The following is a 26,837-nucleotide window of genomic DNA, read 5'->3' as shown; positions in this document are numbered from 1 at the left end:
GGTCGCTCAGTAGAACTCGCATTGGTTACACAGAGTGCGGATCTGCTGTAGTTTTGTGGGTGAAGGAGGGAATGGAGACGAGTCCTGGTTTTTGGATCCTACTGAAGTATGGTGACACTTTCCAGGGACAAGTATTTATATTGATGAATAACTTCTCTTTTCATCCAGACATTTGTGTCCACGTGCATCTCCTGAGCTACGATGACTTCTCCCCGGGCCGTAGCCTTTGCTTCTCTCTCCCTCTTCCACATCCTGGTGACGCCATTATTCTTACTGTCCAGTGTAGTCCGCTCCACCGTTAAAGCGCTGGTCAGGTAAACGATAGTGAGCAGCGGTGCTGAAAGCGGGCGTGTAGTGGGTGGAGGCATTCAGTGTCTTATGGGGGTGAGGGCACTGGGAGGGGAATCTGTGGGACGTGCAGTTAAGTAGTGGATCAGTTGCAGATTAATGGTGGCTGTCAGTGGCTGAGCCGTGGTGGTAGCTCCATGGTACCTGCAGGTAAGTGTCTGTCAGTGGCTGAGATTGGATGGTAGCTCCATGGTAGCTGTGGGTAGGTGTTGGTCAGTGACTGAGCTCTGGTGGTAGCTATGTGGTACCTGCAGGTAGGTGGCGGTAGTGGCTGAGCAGTGGTTGTAGCTCTCTGGGACCTGCAGGTAAGTGGCGGATGGTGGCTGAGCAGTAGTGGTAGCTAATGTGGTACCTTCAGTAAGTGGCAGTCAGTGGCTGAGCGAGCAGTGGTGGCAGCTATGTGGTACCTGCAGGTAGGTGGTGGTCGGTGGCTGAGAAATGGTGGTAGCTATGTGGTACCTGCAGGTAGGTGGCTGAGCAGTGGTGGTAGCTCTCTGGGACCTGCAGGTAGGTGGCGGTCGGTGGCTGAGCAGTGGTGCAGCTATGTGGTACCTTCAGGTCGGTGGCGGAGCAGTGGTGGTAGCTCGATGATACCTGTAGGTCTGTGGCTGAGCATTGGTGGCAGCTATGTAGTGCCTTCAGGTCGGTGGCGGAGCAGTGGTGGTCGCTCCATGATACCTTCAGGTCGGTGGCTGAGCAGTGGTCGCAGCTATGTGGTACCTTCAGGTAGTGTAGGTCAGTGGCTGAGCAGTGGTGGTCGCTCGATGATACCTGCAGGTCGGTGGCTGAGCAGTGGTGGTAGCTCTCTGGGACCTGCAGGTAGGTGGCGGTCGGTGGCTGAGCAGTGGTGGTCGCTCCATGATACCTTCAGGTCGGTGGCTGAGCAGTGGTGGTCGCTCCATGATACCTGCAGGTCGGTGGCTGAGCAGTGGTGTTAGCTCTCTGGGACCTGCAGGTAGGTGGCAGAGCAGTGGTGGTGGCTGTCTTCTAGTGCTCTCCCTGACCCATTGATCTCCTGCAGAGACGCCGTTACCTTGTTGGGTGAGGGGCGGACGTCTTGAAATGTTGATGTTTTGTATTTCGGCTTCTTGTAGCGTCCAGAAGCTCAGCGAGTTCTTCTCCAGCGAGGAGATCGGCGAGGAGACGGAGAAGTGTGCGCTCTCCCATAAGACGGGGCATCAGAACAAGTATCAGGCGCTGGTGAGTTACCGGAAATGCGAGTCACATGACCTTGACCACCGCCGCTATCACCAACACAGTCTCTCCCCGCTCAGCCCCTCAAGGTGGTCAATCGTAAGAGGCCGATCAGAGACGATTGGAACGTTGTCAGCTGCCCCCAGCGGAGGCCCGAGAGCGACCCCCAGGGGAGGAGGAAGAGGAAGTCTGTATAAAGGCGAGGATGAACCACCAAATTTTGCAAGCCACGACATGGTGGGGGGGGGGAATCACTGTGTATCGCACGGGGAAGAGAGGGGGAGCACTGTATATTCACAGGGATGAGAGGGGGGGTCACTGTGTGTCCACGGGGATGAGCGGGGTCACTGTGTATCCACGGGGAGAAGGGGGGGTCACTGTGGTATCCACAGGGATGAGGGGTGTCACTGTATCCACGGGGAGTACGGGGGTCACTGTGTATCCACGGGGAGAAGGGGGGTCACTGTCTATCCACAGGGAGGAGGGGGTGTCACTGTGTATCCACGGGGAGGAGGGGGGGTCACTGTCTATCCACAGGGATGAGGGGTGTCACTGTATCCACGGGGAGGAGGGGGGTCACTGTCTATCCACGGGGAGGAGGGGGGTCACTGTCTATCCACGGGGAGGATGGGGGTCACTGTCTATCCACGGGGAGGAGGGGGGTCACTGTGTGTCCACGGGGATGAGCGGGGTCACTGTGTATTCACGGGGAGGAGGGGGGGTCACTGTTTGTCCACAGGGAGGAGGGGGGGTCACTGTGTATCCACAGGGATGAGGGGTGTCACTGTATCCACGGGGAGTACGGGGGTCACTGTGTATCCACGGGGAGGAGGGGGGTCACTGTCTATCCACAGGGATAAGGGGTGTCACTGTGTATCCACGGGGAGTACGGGGGTCACTGTGTATCCACGGGGAGGAGGGGGGTCACTGTCTATCCACGGGGAGGAGGGGGGGTCCTGTCTATCCACGGGGAGGAGGGGGGTCACTGTCTATCCACGGGGAGGAGTGGGTGTCACTATATTATATTCACAGGGATGAGGCGGTCACTGTGTATCCACGGGGAGTATCGGGGTCACTGTGTATCCACGGGGGAGTACGGGGGGTCCACTGTGTATCCATGGGGAGTACGGGGGGTCACTGTTTATCCACGGGGAAGAGAGGGGGGTCACTGTATATTCACAGGGATGAGGGGGGGTCAACTGTGTATCCACGGGGAGGAGGGGGTGTCACTATATATTCACAGGGATGAGGGGGGGTCACTGTGTATCCACGGGGAGGAGGGGGGTCACTGTTATCCACGGGGAGGGGGGGTCACTGTATCCACGGGGAGGAGGGGGGTCACTGTATCCACGGGGAGGAGGGGGTGTCACTGTATATTCACAGGGATGAGGGGGGGTCACTGTGTATCCACGGGGAGGGTGGGTGTCACTGTGTATCCACGGGGAGGGGAGGTGTCACTGTATCCACGGGAGGAGGGGGGTCACTGTATATCCACGGAGAGTGCGGGGGGTCACTCTGTATCCACGGGAGGAGGGGGGGCATTCTGGGGGAGGGGCCCCGCTATCATCCAGTGGTAACTCCCATGCTCCTCTGCAGGTCAGCAGCGGCTTTTTCACGTGGACTCCGGAGGGCACGCCTGCACTATCAAGCATTGACATCCGGATTCCTCGAGGTGATTTACTCCTCCTCTCCCATGATGCTCTGCTCCTCCCGGTATATTATACAGCAGTATTTGACGGCGTTCTCCCCGCCCCCAGGTCAGCTGACTATGATCGTCGGACAGGTCGGCTGCGGGAAGTCCTCGCTCTTAATGGCCACGCTGGGCGAAATGCACAAGATCTCCGGGGACGTATTCTGGAACAGGTGAGAACTCCAGAACTGGGGGGGGGGGGGGTCAGTAGTGCGTCCACACTGGTTGTCAGCCGGCTTATCTATAAGTGGGGGGTCTGTGGTGTGTCCACACTGGTTGTCAGCCAGCTTATACAAACCGGATTCCCAAAAAGTTGGGACACTATACAAATCGTGAATAAATACTGAATGCAATGATGTGGAGGCGCCAACTTCTAATATTTTATTCAGAATAGAACATAAATCACGGAACAAAAGTTTAAACTGAGAAAATGCACCATTTTAAGGGAAAAATATGTTGAATCAGAATTTCATGGTGTCAACAAATCCCTAAAAAGTTGGGACAAGGCCATTTTCCCCGCTGTGCGGCATCTCCCCTTCTTCTTACAACACTCAGCAGACGTCTGGGGACCGAGGAGACCAGTTTCTCAAGTTTAGAAATAGGAATGCTCTCCCATTCTTGTCTAATACAGGCCTCTAACTGTTCCATCGTCTTGGGCCTTCTTTGTTGCACCTTCCTCTTTATGATGCGCCAAATGTTCTCTATAGGTGACAGATCTGGACTGCAGACCGGCCATTTCAGTACCCGGATCCTTCTCCTACGCAGCCATGATGTTGTGATTGATGCAGAATGTGGTCTGGCATTATCTTGTTGAAAAATGCAGGGTCTTCCCTGAAAGAGATGACGTCTGGATGGGAGCAGATGTTGTTCTAGAACCTGAATATATTTTTCTGCATTGATGGTGCCTTTCCAGACATGCAAGCTGCCCATGCCACACGCACTCATGCCACCCCATACCATCAGAGATGCAGGCTTCTGAACTGAGCGTTGATAACAACTTGGGTTGTCCTTGTCCTCTTTGGTCCGGATGACATGGCGTCCCAGATTTCCAAAAAGAACTTTGAATCGTGACTCGTCTGACCACAGAACAGTCTTCCATTTTGCCGCACTCCATTGTAAATGACCCCTGGCCCAGTGAAAACGCCTGAGCTTGTGGATCTTGCTTAGAAATGGCTTCTTCTTTGCACTGTAGAGTGTCAGCTGGCAGCGGCGGATGGCGCGGTGGATTGTGGTCACTGACAATGGTTTCTGGAAGTATTCCTGAGCCCATTCTGGGATTTCCTTTACAGTAGCATTCCTGTTTGTGGTGCAGTGTCGTGTAAGGGCCCGGAGATCACGGGCATCCAGTATGGTTTTACCGCCTTGACCCTTACCACAGAGATTGTTCCAGATTCTCTGACTCTTCGGATGATGTTATGCACAGTTGATGATGATAGATGCAAAGTCTTTGCAGTTTTCGCTGGGTAACACCTTTCTGATATTGCTCCACTATCTTTCTGCGCAACATTGTGGGAATTGGTGATCCTCTACCCATCTTGGCTTCTGAGAGACACGGCCGCTCTGAGAAGCTCTTTTTATACCCAATCATGTTGCCAATTGACCTAATTAGTGGTAATTGGTCTTCCAGCTCTTCGTTATGCTCAAATTTACTTTTTCCAGCCTCTTATTGCTACTTGTCCCAACTTTTTGGGGATTTGTTGACACCGTGAAAATTTGAATCAACGTATTTTTCCTTTAAAATGATACATTTACTCGGATTAAACGTTTGATCCGTCATCTACCTTCTATTACAAATAACATAGTGACATTTGCCATCTCCACATCATTGCATTCAGTTTTTATTCACGATTTGTTTAGTGTCCCAACTTTTTTGGAATCCAGCTTATCTATATGTGGGGGGTCTGTGGTGTGTCCACACTGGTTGTCAGCCGGCTTATCTATATGTGGGGGCTCTGTGGTGTGTCCACACTGGTTGTCAGCCGGCTTATCTATATGTGGGGGCTCTGTAGTGTGTTCATACTGGTTGTCAGCCGGCTTATCTATATGTGGGGGCTCTGTGGTGTGTCCACACTGGTTGTCAGCCGGCTTACGCTCAGCTCATGATTCACGGTGCATTAATCCTCTTATCGGCGGGGTGCGAGGCGTGCTGTGGCTCCTGCCTCGCTGAGTGATCAGGTGCTGGAGTCAGCGTCCCGTGTACGATCGCCTCTAATCTGTTTGCTCAGCTGCAGATTGCCGCCATTTACTGCGTCTAATGACTTGTGCTTTATTTTCCAGCGTTGCTGACGGTGAGGCGACGGCGGAGGACATGAGGTGAGTGTCCTGAGATATGGAGGGGGGGGCGGGAGGTAGCGCTCCAGTGGGGGTCGCTGGAATACCGCACCGGATTTACTGCAGTCAACTCGACAAAGCGTGGGGGCTCTGTCGGCTCCATCGAGTGCCTTTCAAATGCTGGGATTAACGCAGTGGGGGGAGTCTTGAAGACCCTCCATGTTCTTACACCTGTCTCTTGTTTTACAGCGCAGAGCGGGAGGCAGCCATGGATGTGGAGATCAGGTGACGTCTGGGTCATTGTCCTCGCGGTTCTGTGCAGGAAAGTCAGATAGCGACCAGTTGCGCTGCTCCCTCTTTTCCTGAAGATCATTTGTTTATATATTCATTTGCTCTTCGTTTTGATAAATAAAAAGAGATGGAAAGTCGCTGACTCCTCCCACCGCCGGCAAAGGTCACAAAACCGAAAGTGACGTCATTGACTCCTCCCACCGCCTCCAAATATCACTAAAATCAAACTCTAATAAAAGAGAGTATGGAGGCGCAGCAACACACTCTGAAGGAACTCCCCCTTCTTCCTCTAACAGGGGGCACTCCGCCTTCTTCCCCTGACAGGGGGCGCTCCGCCTTCTTCTCTGACAGGGGGCGCTCCGCCTTCTTCTCTGACAGGGGGCGCTCCGCCTTCTTCCCCTGACAGCGGGGGCTCCGCCTTCTTCCCCTGACAGGGGGCGCTCCGTCTTCTTTCTCTTACATACCCAGTGCTACAGGAGGGAACTGCTGGGAGCTGATGTATGTCACAAATCCTGCACTCCTCAAAACGTAAAGTGGTCATACCCCACCCTCCGCGGAACGCAACACGGTCATACCCCGCCCTCCTTGGAACTTAAAGCGGTCATACCCTGCCCTCCTTGGAACGTAAAGCGGTCATACCCCTCCCTCCTCGGAACTCAACGCAGTCATACCCCGCCCTCCTTGGAACTTAAAGCGGTCATACCCTGCCCTCCTCGGAACGTAAAGCGGTCATACCCCTCCCTCCTCGGAACGTAAAGCAGTCATACCCCGCCCTCCTCAAACGTAAAGCAGTCATACCCCGCCCTCCTCAAAGCGTAAAGTGGTCATACCCCACCCTCCTCGGAACGCAATGCGGTCATACCCCGCCCTCCTTGGAACTTAAAGCGTTCATACCCCGCCCTCCTCGGAACATAAAGCTGTCATACCCCACCCTCCTCGGAACATAAAGCCGTCATACCCCTCCCTCCTCGGAACATAAAGCCGTCATACCCCACCCTCCTCGGAACATAAAGCCGTCATTCCCCACCCTCCTCGGAACATAAAGCCGTCATTCCCCACCCTCCTCGGAACATAAAGCCGTCATTCCCCACCCTCCTCGGAACATAAAGCCGTCATTCCCCACCCTCCTCGGAACATAAAGCCGTCATTCCCCACCCTCCTCGGAACATAAAGCCGTCATTCCCCACCCTCCTCGGAACATAAAGCCGTCATTCCCCACCCTCCTCGGAACATAAAGCCGTCATTCCCCACCCTCGGAACATAAAGCCGTCATTCCCCCCCTCCTCGGAACATAAAGCCGTCATTCCCCACCCTCCTCGGAACATAAAGCCGTCATTCCCCACCCTCCTCGGAACATAAAGCCGTCATTCCCCACCCTCCTCGGAACATAAAGCCATCGTAGGTTTGTCACCACTTTCTCATCAGGCAGATACTGTGCAGACATTGCGGCTTCAAGAACTAATCTTCCTGATAAACCAGGTCTTATGTTTAGGAGACGCAGAATTTGTGGAATCCATTGGCTTCAGCGCCTCGGGCCGGAGACTGCATTCTGACTCTAGTCCCGGGTGCGGTTCTTAGTCACATCTACATCACACTGCAGGAGATCACCCCAATCATACAGCTGCCCGAGATGGACACGGCAGGTGACAGCGCCAACCCTTTCATCCACCACAAAATGAGAGGATTAGGGGGAAAAAAGAGAGCCCCTCCAACTCAATGCCCCTGCCCTCCCTGTCACTTCCTGCCCTCCTTGCCCCTCCCCTTCCTCTCACTATCCCTGTTTGCTCTTCTAGCACCTCCCATTCCTCTCCCTCTCTGCCCTTTTAACCACTTCTTTTCCTCCCACTTCTTGCCTTTCTAGTCCCCCTACCCCCTCACTCACTTCCTCCCCTTCTAACTGCTCCCTCTCACTCTGCCCTTCTAGCCCCTCCCCTTCCTCTCCCTCCCTGCCCTTATAGCTCCTACCTTTCCTCTTACTCTCCCTTCTAGCCCCTCCCCTTCCTCTTACTCTCCCTTCGTGCCCTTCTAGCCCCTCCCCTTCCTCTTACTCTCCCTTCGTGCCCTTCTAGCCCCTCCCCTTCCTCTTACTCTCCCTTCGTGCCCTTCTAGCCCCTCCCCTTCCTCTTACTCTCCCTTCCTGCCCTTCTAGCCCCTCCCCTTCCTCTTACTCTCCCTCCCTGCCCTTCTAGCCCCTCCCCTTCCTCTTACTCTCCCTCCCTGCCCTTATAGCCCCTACCTTTCCTCTTACTCTCCCTTCCTGCCCTTCTAGCCCCTCCCCTTCCTCTTACTCTCCCTCCCTGCCCTTCTAGCCCCTCCTCTTCCTCTTACTCTCCCTTCCTGCCCTTCTAGACCCTCCCCTTCCTTTCCCCTCCCCCTCTGAAATATTGCAGTATGGAGATGGTCAGTGTGCTTGGGCTGAAGAGCATGCACTCTATTGCGCCCCACTTAATGCTAACCCTTGTGCTCTTTTTCAGGAGGCGGGGGGCGGTGGCGTACGCCTCCCAGAAGCCCTGGCTCCTGAACGCTACGGTGGAAGAAAACATCACGTTTGAGAGCCCCTTTAATAAGCAGAAGTGAGGATCTGCTAAGTCTTTGTGCCACTGTCTGCTTGGTCAGGAAGTGAAGGGGTTAATGATAACTTACCCTCAGGATAGGTTATCAGTATCGGATGGGCGGGGGCCCGACTCCCATGGAGAAAAAGTGCTATGGGGCCCGGAGGACGAGAGAGCCTGTATATACATAGATGACGAACCTATGAAGAAAACCTGCTCAGGGGCCCGGAGGACCCATTCATTTCTATGGGGCAGCACGATGTGCTGCCTGGATCCGGAATTGCAGATCCGCACTTCCGGGTCCGCAATTCCGATCCTGAAAAAAATAGAACATGTCCTATTCTTGTCCGCAAAACACACACGGACATGTGAATAGACCCTAAAAGCTGTGAATCTGTAGCCACTTCAGGAGCTGGTTCTCTGCTGTAAGAGCTGTGAACTGACCACTGCTGAGAATCCATTATCCCAATGATACTGAGAGTCGCTCATTGCCACTGCAGATCGGTGATGTTCTCTGCCCCTGTCTTTCATAGTTCTCCCCCTTCGCTCTGCGCTGTTCTCATAGATTGATCCCATACCGTGTATCTGCAGGTATAAAGCCATGATTGACGCCTGTTCCCTGCAGCCAGATATCGACATCCTGCCACATGGAGATCAGACGCAGATTGGAGAACGGGTGAGTAATGCTGGTATGTGGCCACCAGGGGGCACCATGTTCGGATCAGTGATTCCCTGCTGCTTGGACATGTGAAATGACTGCTGGACCTGGACAGACGGATGTATCAGTTGCCAATAACATTGCAGTCCATTAATAGAAACCTTTTCCTTTTTTATAATGGTTCCATATCTTGTATTTCAGGGGATTAACCTGTCCGGGGGTCAGCGGCAGCGCATTAGCGTGGCGAGGGCGCTGTACCAGCAGGCGAGCGTTGTGTTTCTGGTGAGCATTTACCTCTTGTCTGCTGTATGTGTGAGCTGTGAACCTGGAGCTATTGGTATAGTATATACCAGTATATGACTAGAGATAACGCATCCCAAAGGGTGCCCAGATAACGCATCCCACAGGGTCTCCAGATAACGCATCCCACAGGGTCTCCAGATAACGCATCCCACAGGGTGCCCAGATAACGCATCCCACAGGGTCTCCAGATAACGCATCCCACAGGGTCTCCAGATAACGCATCCCACAGGGTCTCTAGATAACGCATCCCACAGGGTGTCCAGATAACGCATCCCACAGGGTGCCCAGATAACGCATCCCACAGGGTCTCCAGATAACGCAACACACAGGGTGTCCAGATAACGCATCCCACAGGGTCTCCAGATAACGCATCCCACAGGGTCTCCAGATAACGCATCCCACAGGGTCTCCAGATAACGCATCCCACAGGGTGTCCAGATAACGCATCCCACAGGGTGTCCAGATAACGCATCCCACAGGGTGTCCAGATAACGCATCCCACAGGGTCTCCAGATAACGCATCCCACAGGGTGTCCAGATAACGCATCCCACAGGGTGTCCAGATAACGCATCCCACAGGGTGTCCAGATAACGCATCCCACAGGGTGTCCAGATAACGCATCCCACAGGGTGTCCAGATAACGCATCCCACAGGGTCTCCAGATAACGCATCCCACAGGGTGTCCAGATAACGCATCCCACAGGGTGTCCAGATAACGCATCCCACAGGGTGTCCAGATAACGCATCCCACAGGGTGTCCAGATAACGCATCCCACAGGGTCTCCAGATAACGCATCCCACAGGGTGCCCAGATAACGCATCCCACAGGGTGTCCAGATAACGCATCCCACAGGGTGTCCAGATAACGCATCCCACAGGGTGTCCAGATAACGCATCCCACAGGGTGTCCAGATAACGCATCCCACAGGGTGTCCAGATAACGCGTCCCACAGGGTGTCCAGATAACGCATCCCACAGGGTCTCCAGATAACGCGTCCCACAGGGTGTCCAGATAACGCAACAATTAGCAGCACATCTCCCGTGTAATCAGGATGAGAGACGCCCGATTATCTGCAGCACATCTCCTGTGTAATCAGGATGAATGATCCCGTTATCTGCAGCACATCTCCTGTGTAATCAGGATGAGAGACGCCCGATTATCGGCAGCACATCTGTGTAATGAGGATGAATTACCCCCGGTTATCTGCAGCACATCTCCTGTGTAATGAGGATGAATGACCCCCGGTTATCTGCAGCACATCTCCTGTGTAATGAGGATGAATGACCCCCGGTTATCTGCAGCACATCTCCTGTGTAATCAGGATAAATGACCCCGGTTATCTGCAGAACATCTCCTGTGTAATCAGGATGAGACGCCCGATTATCTGCAGCACATCTCCTGTGTAATGAGGATGAATGACCCCCGGTTATCTGCAGCACATCTCCTGTGTAATCAGGATGAATGCCCCCTGGTTATCTGCAGCACATCTCCTGTGTAATCAGGATGAATGACCCCCGTTATCTGCAGCACATCTGTGTAATCAGGATGAGACGCCCGATTATCTGCAGCACATCTCCTGTGTAATCGGGATGAGACGCCCGGTTATCGGCCGCAGATCTTCCTCTATGATCAGAGATGTGATAATCCCTAGAACTGAATGAGGGAGGAATGATCGGTGGTGATCGTTTCCCCAACATTCACTATTGCTTGATGATTGTCCTTCAGGCAGGGCCCTTAACGCTGACTTTCCCGTGGCCCCATCCTCTTGGCTTTGTGATTCTGTAGATTGAGGCTTGGCACCATTTAGCCGGTGTCTGCTGCCACAGAACACCACATGGGGGTCGTCGTCAGCCACATTACCCTTATAGGTGTCCCCTTTCTCCATGGGCACCATAAACCGCAGCGTGGCTGCAGCGCCCATCTTGTGTCCACTTCAGACCTCCCACAGAATTGCCCCTATTACCCACACGCTCTGCATGGAAGCCTCCGACACTCCTTCATTTAAAGGGGTTGTGCCAGTAATAAAAATGTAATAAAATAAAATGAAGTCTCTGTTGAAAATACTTGTCCTCTCTAGCGCTGCAAATCCAAAGACAATGTGGGAAAAGTCAGCTGAGTAAAGTTATATAGAAGGATTGCGCTGCAGGAGAGAATTATTTTACGTAAATAGAAGTTCCTTTTGTAGATCCTCAATCAATGTGGTCATATGCCAACCTCACAATCTAACACCGGTATGGAAACCTGTTGTGAAATGAAAAAGCGCACTATGGTGTAGCAAATTCCAAGTACTTGACGCACCATGTGAATAGATTATACTCACAGGATTTCTTGTTAGTAGATGCGTGTAAAAACTAGATGGTATCTTCAATAGAACTCTGTTGGAGGAAGAGAACTATAGTGTAGCATGTAATTACACTTGACACGCTTGCTACAAGATTGTACTCACAGAATATCCTTTGTAAGATGCATGGAAATATATCTGCGCAGTCTTCACAGACGGCTGGGCAGGTGGAGCCGGCAAGGATCAAGACACTTGAGCAGGAAAAATCCCAAATATCGATCCGACAGATGAAACACTTCTACACCTGGATGACAGTGAACCACAGCTTCCCAAAAGGACTGGCAAGTAGGATGGATGCGCACCAAAGGGTCAGATAAAAGTTGTTTAATAAAAACAGAAATTACAGCTAAAAAACATATATTAAAAGTCTCTGAAATGCCCGACCCGGGTTTCGCCGTGATGCTTCGTCTGGGGCGTTGATTAGTAATTGGATTCCACAGAGTTTAAATTAGCAGGAGACCTCCCCTGTACCACGTCATGAACACATTCACAAGAATACAAGGTAAGAACAATTATATACAAGCAGACACATATGGACAAAGAATATATATAAAATTACACATAAAAATATATAAAAATATATGGGGCAATGTATTGCTGGCAAATATATTAGAATAGACAGGCATTAACATCACACTCAATATTCAATCCTTGAGGCTGAATGGTTCCTAAAAGAAACATCCATTCAACCTCTTTTTTGTTTATTAAGGAGATAAAGTCCCCTCCACGGGTAGGTGTGCGCACAAGTTCTAATCCAAAAAAGCGCAAATCTCTAGGGTTTTTATTGTGACAGATTTTAATATTTAATATTACGTATGTGTTCCTGCATACGAGTTTTTAGACTGCGTGTAGTCCTGCCGACATATTGGAGGCCACAGGGGCACTCCAAAAGATAAATTACGCCAACATTATTGCAGGAAAATTGGCCCCTAATTTTCAAAGTGATATCCTTGGTTTTATTGCTTATAATGGTATCCACAAACCTTTCTCGGTCTTTTTGGATACGGTTTTTGCAGGGTAAGCAAAAGCCGCACCATGTAAACCTGCCTTTATGTGTGCTAATGCGTTTTTTACTAGTAGCGAGATTTGCACTCCGGACCAATTTATTGGTAAGATTGTCGGCTCTTGTAAAGACTACAGGAGGCCTAGCTGGTAAATCTTTACTAAGTACAGGATCGTTCTGAAGGATATGCCAGTTTTTACTGATCATATTTTTAATACAACCCATCTTGCTATTATATCGAGTCAGGAATGTATATCTGAAATCCTTCTTATGTTCATATTTATTATTAGTTGTCTGAGATGTAATATCAGTGCGTTTCTGTTCTACTTCCTCCTTACAGTGATCTAAAAATTCAGTCTCATATCCCTTTTCCAAGAATCTGTTTTTGATCAATTGTCCTTGTTCTCTGTAGTCTTCTAACTTACTACAATTTTTTGAGATACGTTGGAATTGGTTTTTAGGGATGTTTTTTAGCCATGATGGATGATGACAACTATTTAGCTCAATATACGTATTAACATCAAACCGTTTTGAAGAAGGTCTTAGTTTTTAATCTCCCATCTTCCACAAATATAACCAAATCTAGGAAATCTACAGAAACCGCACTGATATGACTAGTGAATTTTAAATTAAAATTATTTATGTTAATGCCCGCTATGAAGGTATCTAGACCCTCCCTCTCACCTAGCCAGATGAGAAGGCAGTCGTCTATATATCTTCGCCACACTAATAGCTGTCCCCCTCCCAAATCTTTTTTAAGAATCTGGTCAATATTCTCCCTCTCCCACATTGTCATAAAAAGATTGGCGAGGCTTGGGGCGAATTTCGACCCCATCGCCACGCCAGAATGCTGAAGATAAAAATTATCTTTATAAAGAAAATAATTGTGAGTCAGATTTTTATCTTCAGCATTCTGGCAATCTTTTTATGACAATGTGGGAGAGGGAGAATATTGACCAGATTCTTAAAAAAGATTTGGGAGGGGGACAGCTATTAGTGTGGCGAAGATATATAGACGACTGCCTTCTCATCTGGCTAGGTGAGAGGGAGGGTCTAGATACCTTCATAGCGGGCATTAACATAAATAATTTTAATTTAAAATTCACTAGTCATATCAGTGCGGTTTCTGTAGATTTCCTAGATTTGGTTATATTTGTGGAAGATGGGAGATTAAAAACTAAGACCTTCTTCAAAACGGTTTGATGTTAATACGTATATTGAGCTAAATAGTTGTCATCATCCATCATGGCTAAAAAACATCCCTAAAAACCAATTCCAACGTATCTCAAAAAATTGTAGTAAGTTAGAAGACTACAGAGAACAAGGACAATTGATCAAAAACAGATTCTTGGAAAAGGGATATGAGACTGAATTTTTAGATCACTGTAAGGAGGAAGTAGAACAGAAACGCACTGATATTACTTTTCAGACAACTAATAATAAATATGAACATAAGAAGGATTTCAGATATACATTTCTGACTCGATATAATAGCAAGATGGGTTGTATTAAAAATATGATCAGTAAAAACTGGCATATCCTTCAGAACGATCCTGTACTTAGTAAAGATTTACCAGCTAGGCCTCCTGTAGTCTTTACAAGAGCCGACAATCTTACCAATAAATTGGTCCGGAGTGCAAGTCTCGCTACTAGTAAAAAACGCATTAGCACACATAAAGGCAGGTTTACATGGTGCGGCTTTTGCTTACCCTGCAAAAACCGTATCCAAAAAGACCGAGAAAGGTTTGTGGATACCATTATAAGCAATAAAACCAAGGATATCACTTTGAAAATTAGGGGCCAATTTTCCTGCAATAATGTTGGCGTAATTTATCTTTTGGAGTGCCCCTGTGGCCTCCAATATGTCGGCAGGACTACACGCAGTCTAAAAACTCGTATGCAGGAACACATACGTAATATTAAAATCTGTCGCAATAAAAATCCTAGAGGTTTGCGCTTTTTTGGATTAGAACTTGTGCGCACACCTACCCGTGGAGGGGACTTTATCTCCTTAATAAACAAAAAAGAGGTTGAATGGATGTTCCTTTTAGGAACCATTCAGCCTCAAGGATTGAATATTGAGTGTGATGTTAATGCCTGTCTATTCTAATATATTTGCCACCAATACATTGCCCCATATATTTTTATATATATATATATTTCTCGTGCTTTTTTCCATTGGGGGACACAGACCATGGGTATAGCTTAGAGGTATTAGTAGGAGGGACACTATGCAAATGAAAGAGCTCCTCCTCCTCGGGCTATACCCCCAGACTCCACCAGGAGGAACTCAGTCTTTGCTTAGTGTCTGGTGAAGGAGGTTGACACTCTCTGATTCTACTCCTTTTTGTTATTTTTATTCTAGATGGGGACACAGGTCGGCATGGCGCCTTCCTGGTCCCCCGTGGAGTGCCCGCCGCCGTCTTTGGGACGTTGCCTGGCTGCCTCCATTTCCCCCCAAGAAGATAAGTGGATCCGGGCTCGACCTGTTAGCTCCGGCATCCCACCAGCTGCTGGGACGCCTGCTGCCTACCCTCCTCCAGAGCACTGTTCTCCTGGATTGGAGTCAGAAGTCTGAAGAGGCGCATCCCTGCTGGTCTGGACATCGAGGGAGCATGCTGAGCAGATAAGTGTTGCCCAATCCCTCCCCCTCCCTCTGTGTCTATTTGTCTGTGGCTACCTGGGTGAGCTTGAAGAAGGATCCTGATGGGGCACTTTCTTCATTTTGGCACTGGAGTACTGGCATCTCTTCCCCCTTAAACTGTGGGCTTCAGCGCTTCTCTCGTCGGGCCTTGGCTGCTGCGCTCCCTCAGCGCCCGCCGACAGGCCGCTCCTCCACGTGGTGTTTGTTTAAATCACGCGCGCGCTTATTTCCGCGCGCGTGCGCTTATTTTCGCGCGTGCGCTTATTTTCGCGCGTGCGCTTATTTTCGCGCGTATTTTCGCGCGTGCGCTTATTTTCGCGCATATTTTCGCGAGCGCATATTTTCGCGCGCGCGCTTATTTTCGCGCGCTTTTTTCGCGCCATAATGACGCGTTCGGGGAGGCGGAGCCTCGGCATGCCGCTCTGACTCTCCTTACACCGGAGACTCTGTTTACTCATGGCCGTGCAGCTCCTCATCACTCTACTCCGTTTTGTGCCAGGCAAGCTGGTAGCTCAGTGGTACTGCTGCTGCTGCCCCATGTCCAGGCTTTCTGAGTTCAAAGCCCCTTTCAGCCTTCAAAAATTGTTTATATTATTCTAGATGGGGACACAGGTCGGCATGGCGCCTTCCTGGTCCCCCGTGGAATGCCCGCTGCCGTCCTTGGACGCTGCCTGGCTGCCTCCATTGCCCCCCAAAGAAGACAAGTGGATCCGGGCTCGACCTGCAGCTCCGGTATCCCACCAGCTACTGGGTCTCCTGCTGCCACCCTCCACCAGAACACTGCACTCCTGGACAAGGAGTCAGAAGCCTGATGAGGTGCATCCCTGCTGGTCCTGGAGTCGAGGGAGAAGTTCTGCAGGAGCAGATAAGTATTACCTGCATCCCTGCCTTACCCCCCTCCTCCACCCCTCCTCCACGTCCCTGGGGGCCTGCGGTCCCCGCTTGGGCATCTGCCATGTCCAGCGCGGCCGCTAAATTGGTCTTAGTCGCCAAGGCAACCATGTCCTTTAATCCTGTGGCGCTAACGACTCCATCTCTCTCAGTGGTCCCCACAGTGGGTGACTGACTACGAAGAGGCAGCGTGAGCGGCAGCATCCCACCTCGGATGTCTCCGTCTCTCCACCCCCCTCACCTCGCCGGTGGCGCTTGCGGACTGCTCTTCCCCCTCCCTAGGGAGAGTAATCCGAAGGAGAATTATCCGGCTCGGACGAGCCAGGTCCTTTTTGGACTATAGGGCATTTTCAAATCCTGTGACGCCAACCACCTCTCTAAGTGGTTTTCCACAGAAGACGCCCGACTACTAACAGGGAGCGTGAGCAGCAGCATCCCTCCTCGGATGGCTCTGGCTCCCCCCCCCCCCCCCCCCTCGTCTAGAGGCGCGTTCGGGCGACTCTCCCCTCCCTTAGGGAGCGCAAGTCTGAAGGAGAATTTCCGGCTCTGATTAGGTCATGGAGCGGGACCCCTCGCCTAAGCTCTCCACCAGGGTGGCTGACTTAGTGGTGACTGTCCGAGACACCTTTATTCTCCAAGGGGATTCTCCTCCTTCCACTGGTCAGGAGTTCCCCCTTTTTCCGTCCAGGCAGTCGGAGACTACCATGTTCCCGGTCCATGAGGGATTTTTCCGCGGTCATGTCCAGGGCCTGGGGTGGTCTTAATAAGGTTCTCGACCACCCAGCGCATGAATATACTTTCCTTTCCCTGCTGACGGCGAGGAGAGGTGTCTCCTCCCCCTAAGGTGGATCCTCCGGTGGCCGGATTAGCCAATTATGTGGCCCTTCCTGTCTTAGTCAGTTCCTCTTTCCAGGATGCTGTAGACAGACGCATAGACTCTCTTCCAGGTCCTTTTTTCGCTGGCAGCGCGTCCCTGTGACCTACCTTTCACTCAGCAGGGGTAGCCAGTGCTCTCTCGGTGTGGTTACAACACCACCACCAGGAACTGGCGGTACGAGATGCGGCTACTAACACACTGGAGTTGGTTCTCCAGATGTCTCAGGCTTCTAAGATTCTTTGCGAAGCTTCTAGGGACATTGTTTCCCTCTTTGCCCGCAGGTTGGCCATCTCTGTCACTCAGCGCGAAGAGATCTGATTGAAGGTGTGGGACGCTGACGCCTCCACCAAGCGTTCCCTTGCTAATCTCCCCTTTGGGGTTTCCAGACCTTATGGGGATCAGCTGGACGAGTTCATCTCTGCATGCCTTTTGCCGTTTCTCATCTGGTAGGCCGTCGCCTGCTTCCTCCGCCGGGGGTCTCAGGTCGCCCGCAAAGAGGCCTTCCTTTGCACCAGCCTTCCCGGCACTAGAGGGCCCAGTCAGCCCGCCCTGCTGCTCCTAGGCCTATCACATGTCCCGATTGCGGAATCCCACCATCGATTCCTGCGCTTCGCCATTATGGGTCGACACTGTCAGTTTGTCGCCCTTCCTTCGGGTTGGCGACCACCCCGCGGGTCCTTGCCACGGTCCTGGACCGCTCATGGCGCTTCTTCGTACCAGGGGCATTCCTTTGCTGCCCTATCGGGACGATATCCGGATAGAGGCCCCCCTCTCTACCGCAGACCACGGACAGCGTCCGGATCACTGTTCAGACCCTGGAACGGTTCGGCTGGCTGGTAACTTTCCCAAACTCCTGCCTCTTCCCGTCCCAGAGGCTCTCCTTCCGGAGGGTGATTTTGGACACCTCGGCTGCCTAAGTATTCTACCAGCCTTCAAGTCCTCCCAGGTCCAGGGGGCAGTGTCGCATCTGCTGCGCTCCCCGTGCCTCTCCATTCGGGAATACTTGCAGGTCCTGGGTCTTATGGTAGCCTCTTTCGAGGCCTTCCATATGCCCAGTTTCACACTCGCCTGGCGCAACAGGAGATCCTTTACCTTTCAGCGGGTTCGGGCAGCTCTCCCTTGGTGGCTGTTCCCAAAGAACCTGAGGTCGGGGAGTTCCTTTCTCGCATTCTCCTGGACGATCGCCGCCACCGATGCCAGCATCCTGGGTTGGGGGGGGCGTTTTCCAGTCTCGCACGGTTCAAGGAATTTGGTCGGCGGCAGAGTCTCGCCTTCCAATCAACTTTCTGGAACTGAGGGCGATTTTTTCCGCTCTCTCTCTCCTATTGGACCTCTCTCCTTGCGGGCCTCCCAGTGCGGGTTCAAACGGGCAATGCCGCGGCCGTGGCCTATATCGACCATCAGGGCGGGACCCGCAGCCGGATGGTGATGCAGGAGGTGAAGAGAATTCTGACGTGGGCGGAGACGCACGTTCCGGTGTTGTCAGCAGTTTGCATTCCAGGAGTGGACAACTGGACAGCGGACTTTCTAAGCCACAACACGGTGGATCCAAGCGAGTGGTCTCTGCATCCAGAAGGGTTCGAGGAAATCTGCCACAGATGGGACCGTCCGGATGTGGACTTAATGGCGTCCGGGTTCAACAACAAGATCCCAGTGGTCCTGGCTCGCGCCCGAGATCCGGAGGCGTACGGATGGATGCGCAGGTGTCTCCGTGGCAGGACTTCAGCCTCCTCTGTTTTCCTCTCCTACCAAAGGGTCTACGCCAGTTCGAGGCGGAAGGGACTCCGACCGTTCTCATCACCCCAGAGTGGCCTCGCCGCGCGTGGTTTTTTCGGACGTGGCTCGGTTGCTGGCGGACGCCCCATGGCCTCTTCCCGACGGACAGGACCTACTGTCTCAGGGCCCGTTCTTCCACCGGAATTTGCGGTCTCTTCGTTTACCGGCGTGACTGTTGAAACCGCCATCCTGATAAAGATGGGGTTCTCGGATTCAGTGGTTAGGACCATGATCAGTCCGGGGAAGTCTTCTTCCTCCCGGATTTACTATCGTACCTGGATGGCCTTCCTATCCTTTTTTGAGGGTTCGGGGTTCCCTCCCCTTCGGTTTTCCATCTTGATGGTACTGTCTTTTCTTCAGTCTGGGCTTGTGCAGGGACTGTCGCTTAGTTCCCTGTAAGGTCAGGTTTCGGCGCGGGCCGTCAGAGGTCCCTTGCTCTTAAGGGTCCGGTGGTGACCTTTCTTCGGGGGTGGCGCATTCGGTTCCCCGTATGTTCCCCCTTTGTCTCCTTGGGATCTCAATTTGGTTCTGCGCGCTCTGCAGTCGGCCCCCTTCGAGCCTTTGAGGAGGGTCTCTCTGACTGTTCTCATCTGGACTTCCTTGTGACCATAGCTTCTGATACAGCTACATAGCGTAGTGATTAAAGTTCTGGGCTATTATGCAGTGGCTGTGAGTTCACGTCCCATCACGAGCTTTTAAGTCAGACTGGTGTCGGAGCTGGCCGCTCTTTCCTGTCAGGAGCCTTTCTGGTTTTCCACCAGGATTAAGTTGTGCTCCGTCCAGTCCCCTTCTTTTTGCCCAGGGTGGTCTCTCCCTTCCGCCTTGATGAGGATCTTGTCCTGCCTTCCTTTTGTCCTTCTCCGGCTAACCCCAAGGAACGCACTCTGCATTCCCTGGATGTTGTACGGGTCCTGAAGGTGTGTCTCGCGGCTACTGCTTCCGTCCGCCGTTCTTGGCGCTCTGGATCTGCTTGGCTATTTCCGCGGCTTGTCACGCTTGTGGTGGAGTTCCCCCGGCTAGAATTGCCGCTCACTCCATTGGGGCGGAGGGGGCTTCCTGGGCAAGACGCAGTCGTGCCTCTGCGTCTCAGCTGTGTACGGCGGCCACCTGGTCGTCCTTGCATACCTTTGCAAATTTTTGTCAGTTGCATTCACTGGCTTCGGCTGATGCGGCTTTGGCCGCAGGGTTTTGCAGGCTGTGGTTCCTGTTTGACCGTTGGGGCGTTCCTCCTGGCGGTGCTGATATTTTTTCCCACCCCATGGACTGCTTTTGGACGTCCCATGGTCTGTGTCCCCCAATGGAAAAAAGCACGAGAAAAGGAGATTTTTGTGAAACTCACCTGTAAAATCTTTTTCTCGTCTTTTCCATTGGGGGACACAGCTCCCACCCATTATTCCTGTTGCAGGAGGGGTCTTTAGTTCAGTTTTTCTGTTTCTGGTTGGACCTTATGGCTTGGTCCGATGGTTTCCATGATTTTTTCTTGCTCCTTCTCCTACTGCTTGTGCAACGCCTGAGTTCCTCCTGGTGGAGTCTGGGGGTATAGCCCGAGGAAGAGGAGCTCTTTCATTTGCATAGTGTCCCTCCTACTAATACCTCTAAGCTATACCCATGGTCTGTGTCCCCCAATGGAAAAGACGAGAAAAAGATTTTACAGGTGAGTTTCACAAAAATCTCCTTTTTTATGTGTAATTTTATATATATTCTTTGTCCATATGTGTCTGCTTGTATATAATTGTTCTTACCTTGTATTCTTGTGAATGTGTTCATGACGTGGTACAGGGGAGGTCTCCTGCTAATTTAAACTCTGTGGAATCCAATTACTAATCAACGCCCCAGACGAAGCATCACGGCGAAACCCGGGTCGGGCATTTCAGAGACTTTTAATATATGTTTTTTAGCTGTAATTTCTGTTTTTATTAAACAACTTTTATCTGACCCTTTGGTGCGCATCCATCCTACTTGCCAGTCCTTTTGGGAAGCTGTGGTTCACTGTCATCCAGGTGTAGAAGTGTTTCATCTGTCGGATCGATATTTGGGATTTTTCCTGCTCAAGTGTCTTGATCCTTGCCGGCTCCACCTGCCCAGCCGTCTGTGAAGACTGCGCAGATATATTTCCATGCATCTTACAAAGGATATTCTGTGAGTACAATCTTGTAGCAAGCGTGTCAAGTGTAATTACATGCTACACTATAGTTCTCTTCCTCCAACAGAGTTCTATTGAAGATACCATCTAGTTTTTACACGCATCTACTAACAAGAAATCCTGTGAGTATAATCTATTCACATGGTGCGTCAAGTACTTGGAATTTGCTACACCATAGTGCGCTTTTTCATTTCACAACAGGTTTCCATACCGGTGTTAGATTGTGAGGTTGGCATATGACCACATTGATTGAGGATCTACAAAAAGGAACTTCTATTTACGTAAAATAATTCTCTCCTGCAGCGCAATCCTTCTATATAACAGTAATATAAATGTGTCCCTCCAGCAGATATTGCTGTTCTACCATTTATTCCACCGTCAGTGGCCGCCATTACTCCCTGCAGAAGATCGGTTTCAGTATTCAGTTGCTGTTGGTTACGTCCTGCTCTGGAGCCTTGTAGTGTAGGACATAGGAACAAGGGGCGTGGTTAGTGTCACATGATCTGCTGGTGTCAGGACAAATCGCACTTTCCCAAGGCATGATGGGACAGCAGTCACATGACAAACCAGGAAATAGGATTTAAGCTGCGAATGAGAACAAAACAGGAGGAGGAGGAGGAGGAATGGGAGCGAGAGAAAGTAACGAGTGAAAAGTAGTTTAGGGCCTGGTCCAGTCTTCTAACCCTCCAATCACCTAATAGAAACAGTCCGTACCGACCAATCACAGCGCAGCTTTCACTATTCATCAGCAGAAACTAAATGAAAGCTGTGCTGTGGTTGGTTGCTGTGGGCAATGCAGATAAATCTCTTGTGGGCCATTTCCTCACCATTCACAGCTGAGAGTTTGTCGCATTGTGTTCTTTACTGGGGGGTATTGGGTTGGAATTGGTGTCCAGCGAGCTCACAGTTATAATCGCGAGGTTCATTTCCCACAGGACGACCCGTTCTCCGCTCTGGACATTCACCTGAGCGACCACCTCATGCAGGACGGTATTCTAAAGATGCTGCGAGACAACAAGACGACGACTGTGCTGGTCACACACAAGCTGCAGTACCTGCCGCACGCTGACTGGGTAAGGGGCGCCCCTGAGCCCAGGCAGATTGTAGGATATTTGTGGGAAGTACCAGCCATACATGCTGATGAAGCCTCAGACCTAAGCACTGTGCTTTATACTGCGGCTCTGCCCCTTTATGGTACGGTTATGAACTGCTGTTTTACCTTAGCTGGAGCCTTAAGTTGAGCTATCATAGTCCAGCCCCTATGCTTTACACTACATCTCAGGACAGAATGGGACACATCTATCGAGGCATATAGTCAGGCAGGCGTTTTATTCGTCTGTTTGTCTTTTGGCGATTATTTATTAATAGTCACACAGCCGTTGATGTATTAGACTTGGTGTCTTGTTATTGGTCTGCCCTCTGGTGGTTGTTTTTCAGTTACATGGGTTCATATTCACTAAGACTGGTGGCGCAAGTGAGCGGACAGTAGCACGTTGCCACGAAAGTAGGCAAAATGTGGCGCAGCTCACTTCTCAGTACAGATGAAGAAAAGTACACCAGCCCTAGGGTAGACTGTTTGTGAGACTAAAAACCGGCGCAAGAAAACGTGCACCTACGTAAATAGTCTAAAGAAATCAAAAAAAATGAACGAGGCTCAAATGCCTCTAAAAAACAGGTGCAATTTCCATAGTAAATGCGAGTAAGAAATAAAACATAATTTTTCCTCCTAAAAAAAAAGGTGCAGACATTATAGTAAATGTGGCCCAATCACTATAAACTACAAATAGGTGACGCAGCTTGGAGAGTACTGGCAGCCTATGTAGAGGGCGGGGCCATGTATAGAGGGCTGGGTCATGATAGAGGGCGGGGCATGTATAGATTGTTCCGCACAGTTCTTCCTCTTCCGTCATCTTCTTACTTTCCACTTTTTCAGATTATTGCCATGAAGGATGGGACGATCCAGCGAGAGGGAACTCTGAAAGACATCCAGAATTCGGAGCCTGAACTGTACGAGCAATGGAAGACGCTCATGAATCGCCAGGACCAAGAGCTGGAAAAGGTGCAGCCAGTCCTCACGGGTGACATCACTGTCAGCAGCCACAGCCAGTCCTCACGGGTGACATCACTGTCAGAGGCCACAGCCAGTCCTCACGGGTTACATCACTGTCAGCAGCCACAGCCAGTCCTCACGGGTGACATCACTGTCAGCAGCCACAGCCAGTCCTCACGGGTGACATCACTGTCAGCAGCCACAGCCAGTCCTCACGGGTGACATCACTGTCAGAGGCCACAGCCAGTCCTCACGGGTGTCATCACTGTCAGCAGCCACAGCCAGTCCTCACGGGTGACATCACTGTCAGCAGCCACAGCCAGTCTTCACGGGTGACATCACTGTCAGAGGCCACAGCCAGTCCTCACGGGTGACATCACTGTCAGCAGCCACAGCCAGTCCTCACGGGTGACATCACTGTCAGAGGCCACAGCCAGTCCTCACGGGTGACATCACTGTCGGAGGCCACAGCCAGTCCTCACGGGTGACATCACTGTCGGCGGCCACAGCCAGTCCTCACGGGTGACATCACTGTCGGCGGCCACAGCCAGTCCTCACGGGTGACATCACTGTCAGCGGCCACAGCCAGTCCTCACGGGTGACATCACTGTCAGCAGCCACAGCCAGTCCTCACGGGTGACATCACTGTCAGAGGCCACAGCCAGTCCTCACGGGTGACATCACTGTCAGCGGCCACAGCCAGTCCTCACGGGTGACATCACTGTCAGCGGCCACAGCCAGTCCTCACGGGTGATATCACTGTCAGCAGCCACAGCCAGTCCTCACGGGTGACATCACTGTCAGCGGCCACAGCCAGTCCTCACGGGTGACATCACTGTCAGCGGCCACGGCCAGTCCTCACGGGTGACATCACTGTCGGAGGCCACGGCCAGTCCTCACGGGTGACATCACTGTCGGAGGCCACGGCCAGTCCTCACGGGTGACATCACTGTCAGAGGCCACAGCCAGTCCTCACGGGTGACATCACTGTCAGCGGCCACAGCCAGTCCTCACGGGTGACATCACTGTCAGCGGCCACAGCCAGTCCTCACGGGTGACATCACTGTCAGTCCACAGCCAGTCCTCACGGGTGACATCACTGTCAGAGGCCACAGCCAGTCCTCACGGGTGACATGACTGTCAGCGGCCACGGCCAGTCCTCACGGGTGACATGACTGTCAAGAGGCCACAGCTAGTCCTCACGGGTGACATCACTGTCAGAGGCCACGGCCAGTCCTCACGGGTGACATCACTGTCAGAGGCCACGGCCAGTCCTCACGGGTGACATCACTGTCAGGCCACAGCCAGTCCTCACGGGTGACATCACTGTCAGAGGCCACAGCCAGTCCTCCTGTGTGACACTACTTTTGGTGATCACAGTCAGTCCTCCTGGGTGACATCACTGTGGGCGGTCATAGCCGGTCCTCACAGGGGACATCACTGTCAGCAGCCACAGCTGGTCCTCCTGGGTGACATCACTGTCAGCGGCCACAGCCAGTCTTCACGGGTGACATCACTGTCAGAGGCCACAGCCAGTCCTCACGGGTGACATCACTGTCAGCAGCCACAGCCAGTCCTCACGGGTGACATCACTGTCAGAGGCCACAGCCAGTCCTCACGGGTGACATCACTGTCGGAGGCCACGGCCAGTCCTCACGGGTGACATCACTGTCGGAGGCCACGGCCAGTCCTCACGGGTGACATCACTGTCGGCGGCCACAGCCAGTCCTCACGGGTGACATCACTGTCAGCGGCCACAGCCAGTCCTCACGGGTGACATCACTGTCAGCGGCCACAGCCAGTCCTCACGGGTGACATCACTGTCAGAGGCCACAGCCAGTCCTCACGGGTGACATCACTGTCAGCGGCCACAGCCAGTCCTCACGGGTGACATCACTGTCAGCGGCCACAGCCAGTCCTCACGGGTGACATCACTGTCAGCAGCCACAGCCAGTCCTCACGGGTGACATCACTGTCGGAGGCCACGGCCAGTCCTCACGGGTGACATCACTGTCGGAGGCCACGGCCAGTCCTCACGGGTGACATCACTGTCAGAGGCCACAGCCAGTCCTCACGGGTGACATCACTGTCAGCGACCACAGCCAGTCCTCACGGGTGACATCACTGTCAGCGGCCACAGCCAGTCCTCACGGGTGACATCACTGTCAGTCCACAGCCAGTCCTCACGGGTGACATCACTGTCAGAGGCCACAGCCAGTCCTCACGGGTGACATGACTGTCAGCGGCCACGGCCAGTCCTCACGGGTGACATGACTGTCAAGAGGCCACAGCTAGTCCTCACGGGTGACATCACTGTCAGAGGCCACGGCCAGTCCTCACGGGTGACATCACTGTCAGAGGCCACGGCCAGTCCTCACGGGTGACATCACTGTCAGGCCACAGCCAGTCCTCACGGGTGACATCACTGTCAGAGGCCACAGCCAGTCCTCCTGTGTGACACTACTTTTGGTGATCACAGTCAGTCCTCCTGGGTGACATCACTGTGGGCGGTCATAGCCGGTCCTCACAGGGGACATCACTGTCAGCAGCCACAGCTGGTCCTCCTGGGAGACATCACTGTCAGCGGCCACAGCCAGTCTTCACGGGTGACATCACTGTCAGAGGCCACAGCCAGTCCTCACGGGTGACATCACTGTCAGCAGCCACAGCCAGTCCTCACGGGTGACATCACTGTCAGAGGCCACAGCCAGTCCTCACGGGTGACATCACTGTCGGAGGCCACGGCCAGTCCTCACGGGTGACATCACTGTCGGAGGCCACGGCCAGTCCTCACGGGTGACATCACTGTCAGCGGCCACAGCCAGTCCTCACGGGTGACATCACTGTCAGCGGCCACAGCCAGTCCTCACGGGTGACATCACTGTCAGCGGCCACAGCCAGTCCTCACGGGTGACATCACTGTCAGAGGCCACAGCCAGTCCTCACGGGTGACCTCACTGTCAGCGGCCACAGCCAGTCCTCACGGGTGACATCACTGTCAGCGGCCACAGCCAGTCCTCACGGGTGACATCACTGTCAGCAGCCACAGCCAGTCCTCACGGGTGACATCACTGTCAGCGGCCACAGCCAGTCCTCACGGGTGACATCACTGTCAGGCCACAGCCAGTCCTCACGGGTGACATCACTGTCAGAGGCCACAGCCAGTCCTCACGGGTGACATGACTGTCAGCGGCCACGGCCAGTCCTCACGGGTGACATGACTGTCAAGAGGCCACAGCTAGTCCTCACGGGTGACATCACTGTCAGAGGCCACGGCCAGTCCTCACGGGTGACATCACTGTCAGAGGCCACGGCCAGTCCTCACGGGTGACATCACTGTCAGGCCACAGCCAGTCCTCACGGGTGACATCACTGTCAGAGGCCACAGCCAGTCCTCACGGGTTACATCACTGTCAGCAGCCACAGCCAGTCCTCACGGGTGACATCACTGTCAGCAGCCACAGCCAGTCCTCACGGGTGACATCACTGTCAGCAGCCACAGCCAGTCCTCACGGGTGACATCACTGTGGGCGGTCATAGCCGGTCCTCACAGGGGACATCACTGTCAGCAGCCACAGCTGGTCCTCCTGGGTGACATCACTGTCAGCGGCAGCTGCCAGTCCTCACAGTGTTACATCGGCAGTCCTGAGTCACCCTCTTCTGTTAAAAAGTTCTGTTCTGTTCATTTTAGCTTATCTGTTTCTGGGAAAGCTAAGTGACCTACAAATGGCTGCCATCACTGCTCCCACAGTGGTCCTATACTACCCAGTTTTGCAGATTCTTGCTCTGCTCTTCTAGGACTG

At 52.5% G+C, this 26,837-nt stretch overlaps 1 protein-coding gene across 1 annotated transcript in view; it reads left to right on the top strand.

Moving 5' to 3' along the window:
• Positions 1 to 201: 201 nt before the first annotated feature.
• LOC122920717 (ATP-binding cassette sub-family C member 8-like) overlaps positions 202 to 26,837 on the top strand; it is a 46,005-nt gene continuing 19,369 nt past the window's right edge. The window contains exons 1-11 of the mRNA XM_044270427.1: positions 202 to 314; positions 1,443 to 1,548; positions 3,139 to 3,214; positions 3,300 to 3,405; positions 5,510 to 5,545; positions 5,753 to 5,788; positions 8,269 to 8,367; positions 8,938 to 9,022; positions 9,206 to 9,286; positions 21,920 to 22,057; positions 22,918 to 23,043. Coding sequence (XP_044126362.1) covers positions 202 to 314; positions 1,443 to 1,548; positions 3,139 to 3,214; positions 3,300 to 3,405; positions 5,510 to 5,545; positions 5,753 to 5,788; positions 8,269 to 8,367; positions 8,938 to 9,022; positions 9,206 to 9,286; positions 21,920 to 22,057; positions 22,918 to 23,043 — 1,002 coding nt within the window. The remainder of the gene's footprint in view (positions 315 to 1,442; positions 1,549 to 3,138; positions 3,215 to 3,299; positions 3,406 to 5,509; positions 5,546 to 5,752; positions 5,789 to 8,268; positions 8,368 to 8,937; positions 9,023 to 9,205; positions 9,287 to 21,919; positions 22,058 to 22,917; positions 23,044 to 26,837) is intronic.

Source organism: Bufo gargarizans, chromosome 10, assembly GCF_014858855.1.
Source record: "Bufo gargarizans isolate SCDJY-AF-19 chromosome 10, ASM1485885v1, whole genome shotgun sequence".
NCBI lineage: Eukaryota > Metazoa > Chordata > Amphibia > Anura > Bufonidae > Bufo > Bufo gargarizans.
The sequence above is the reverse complement of the archived record's forward strand: the minus strand, read 5'-3'. Positions and strand labels throughout refer to the sequence as shown.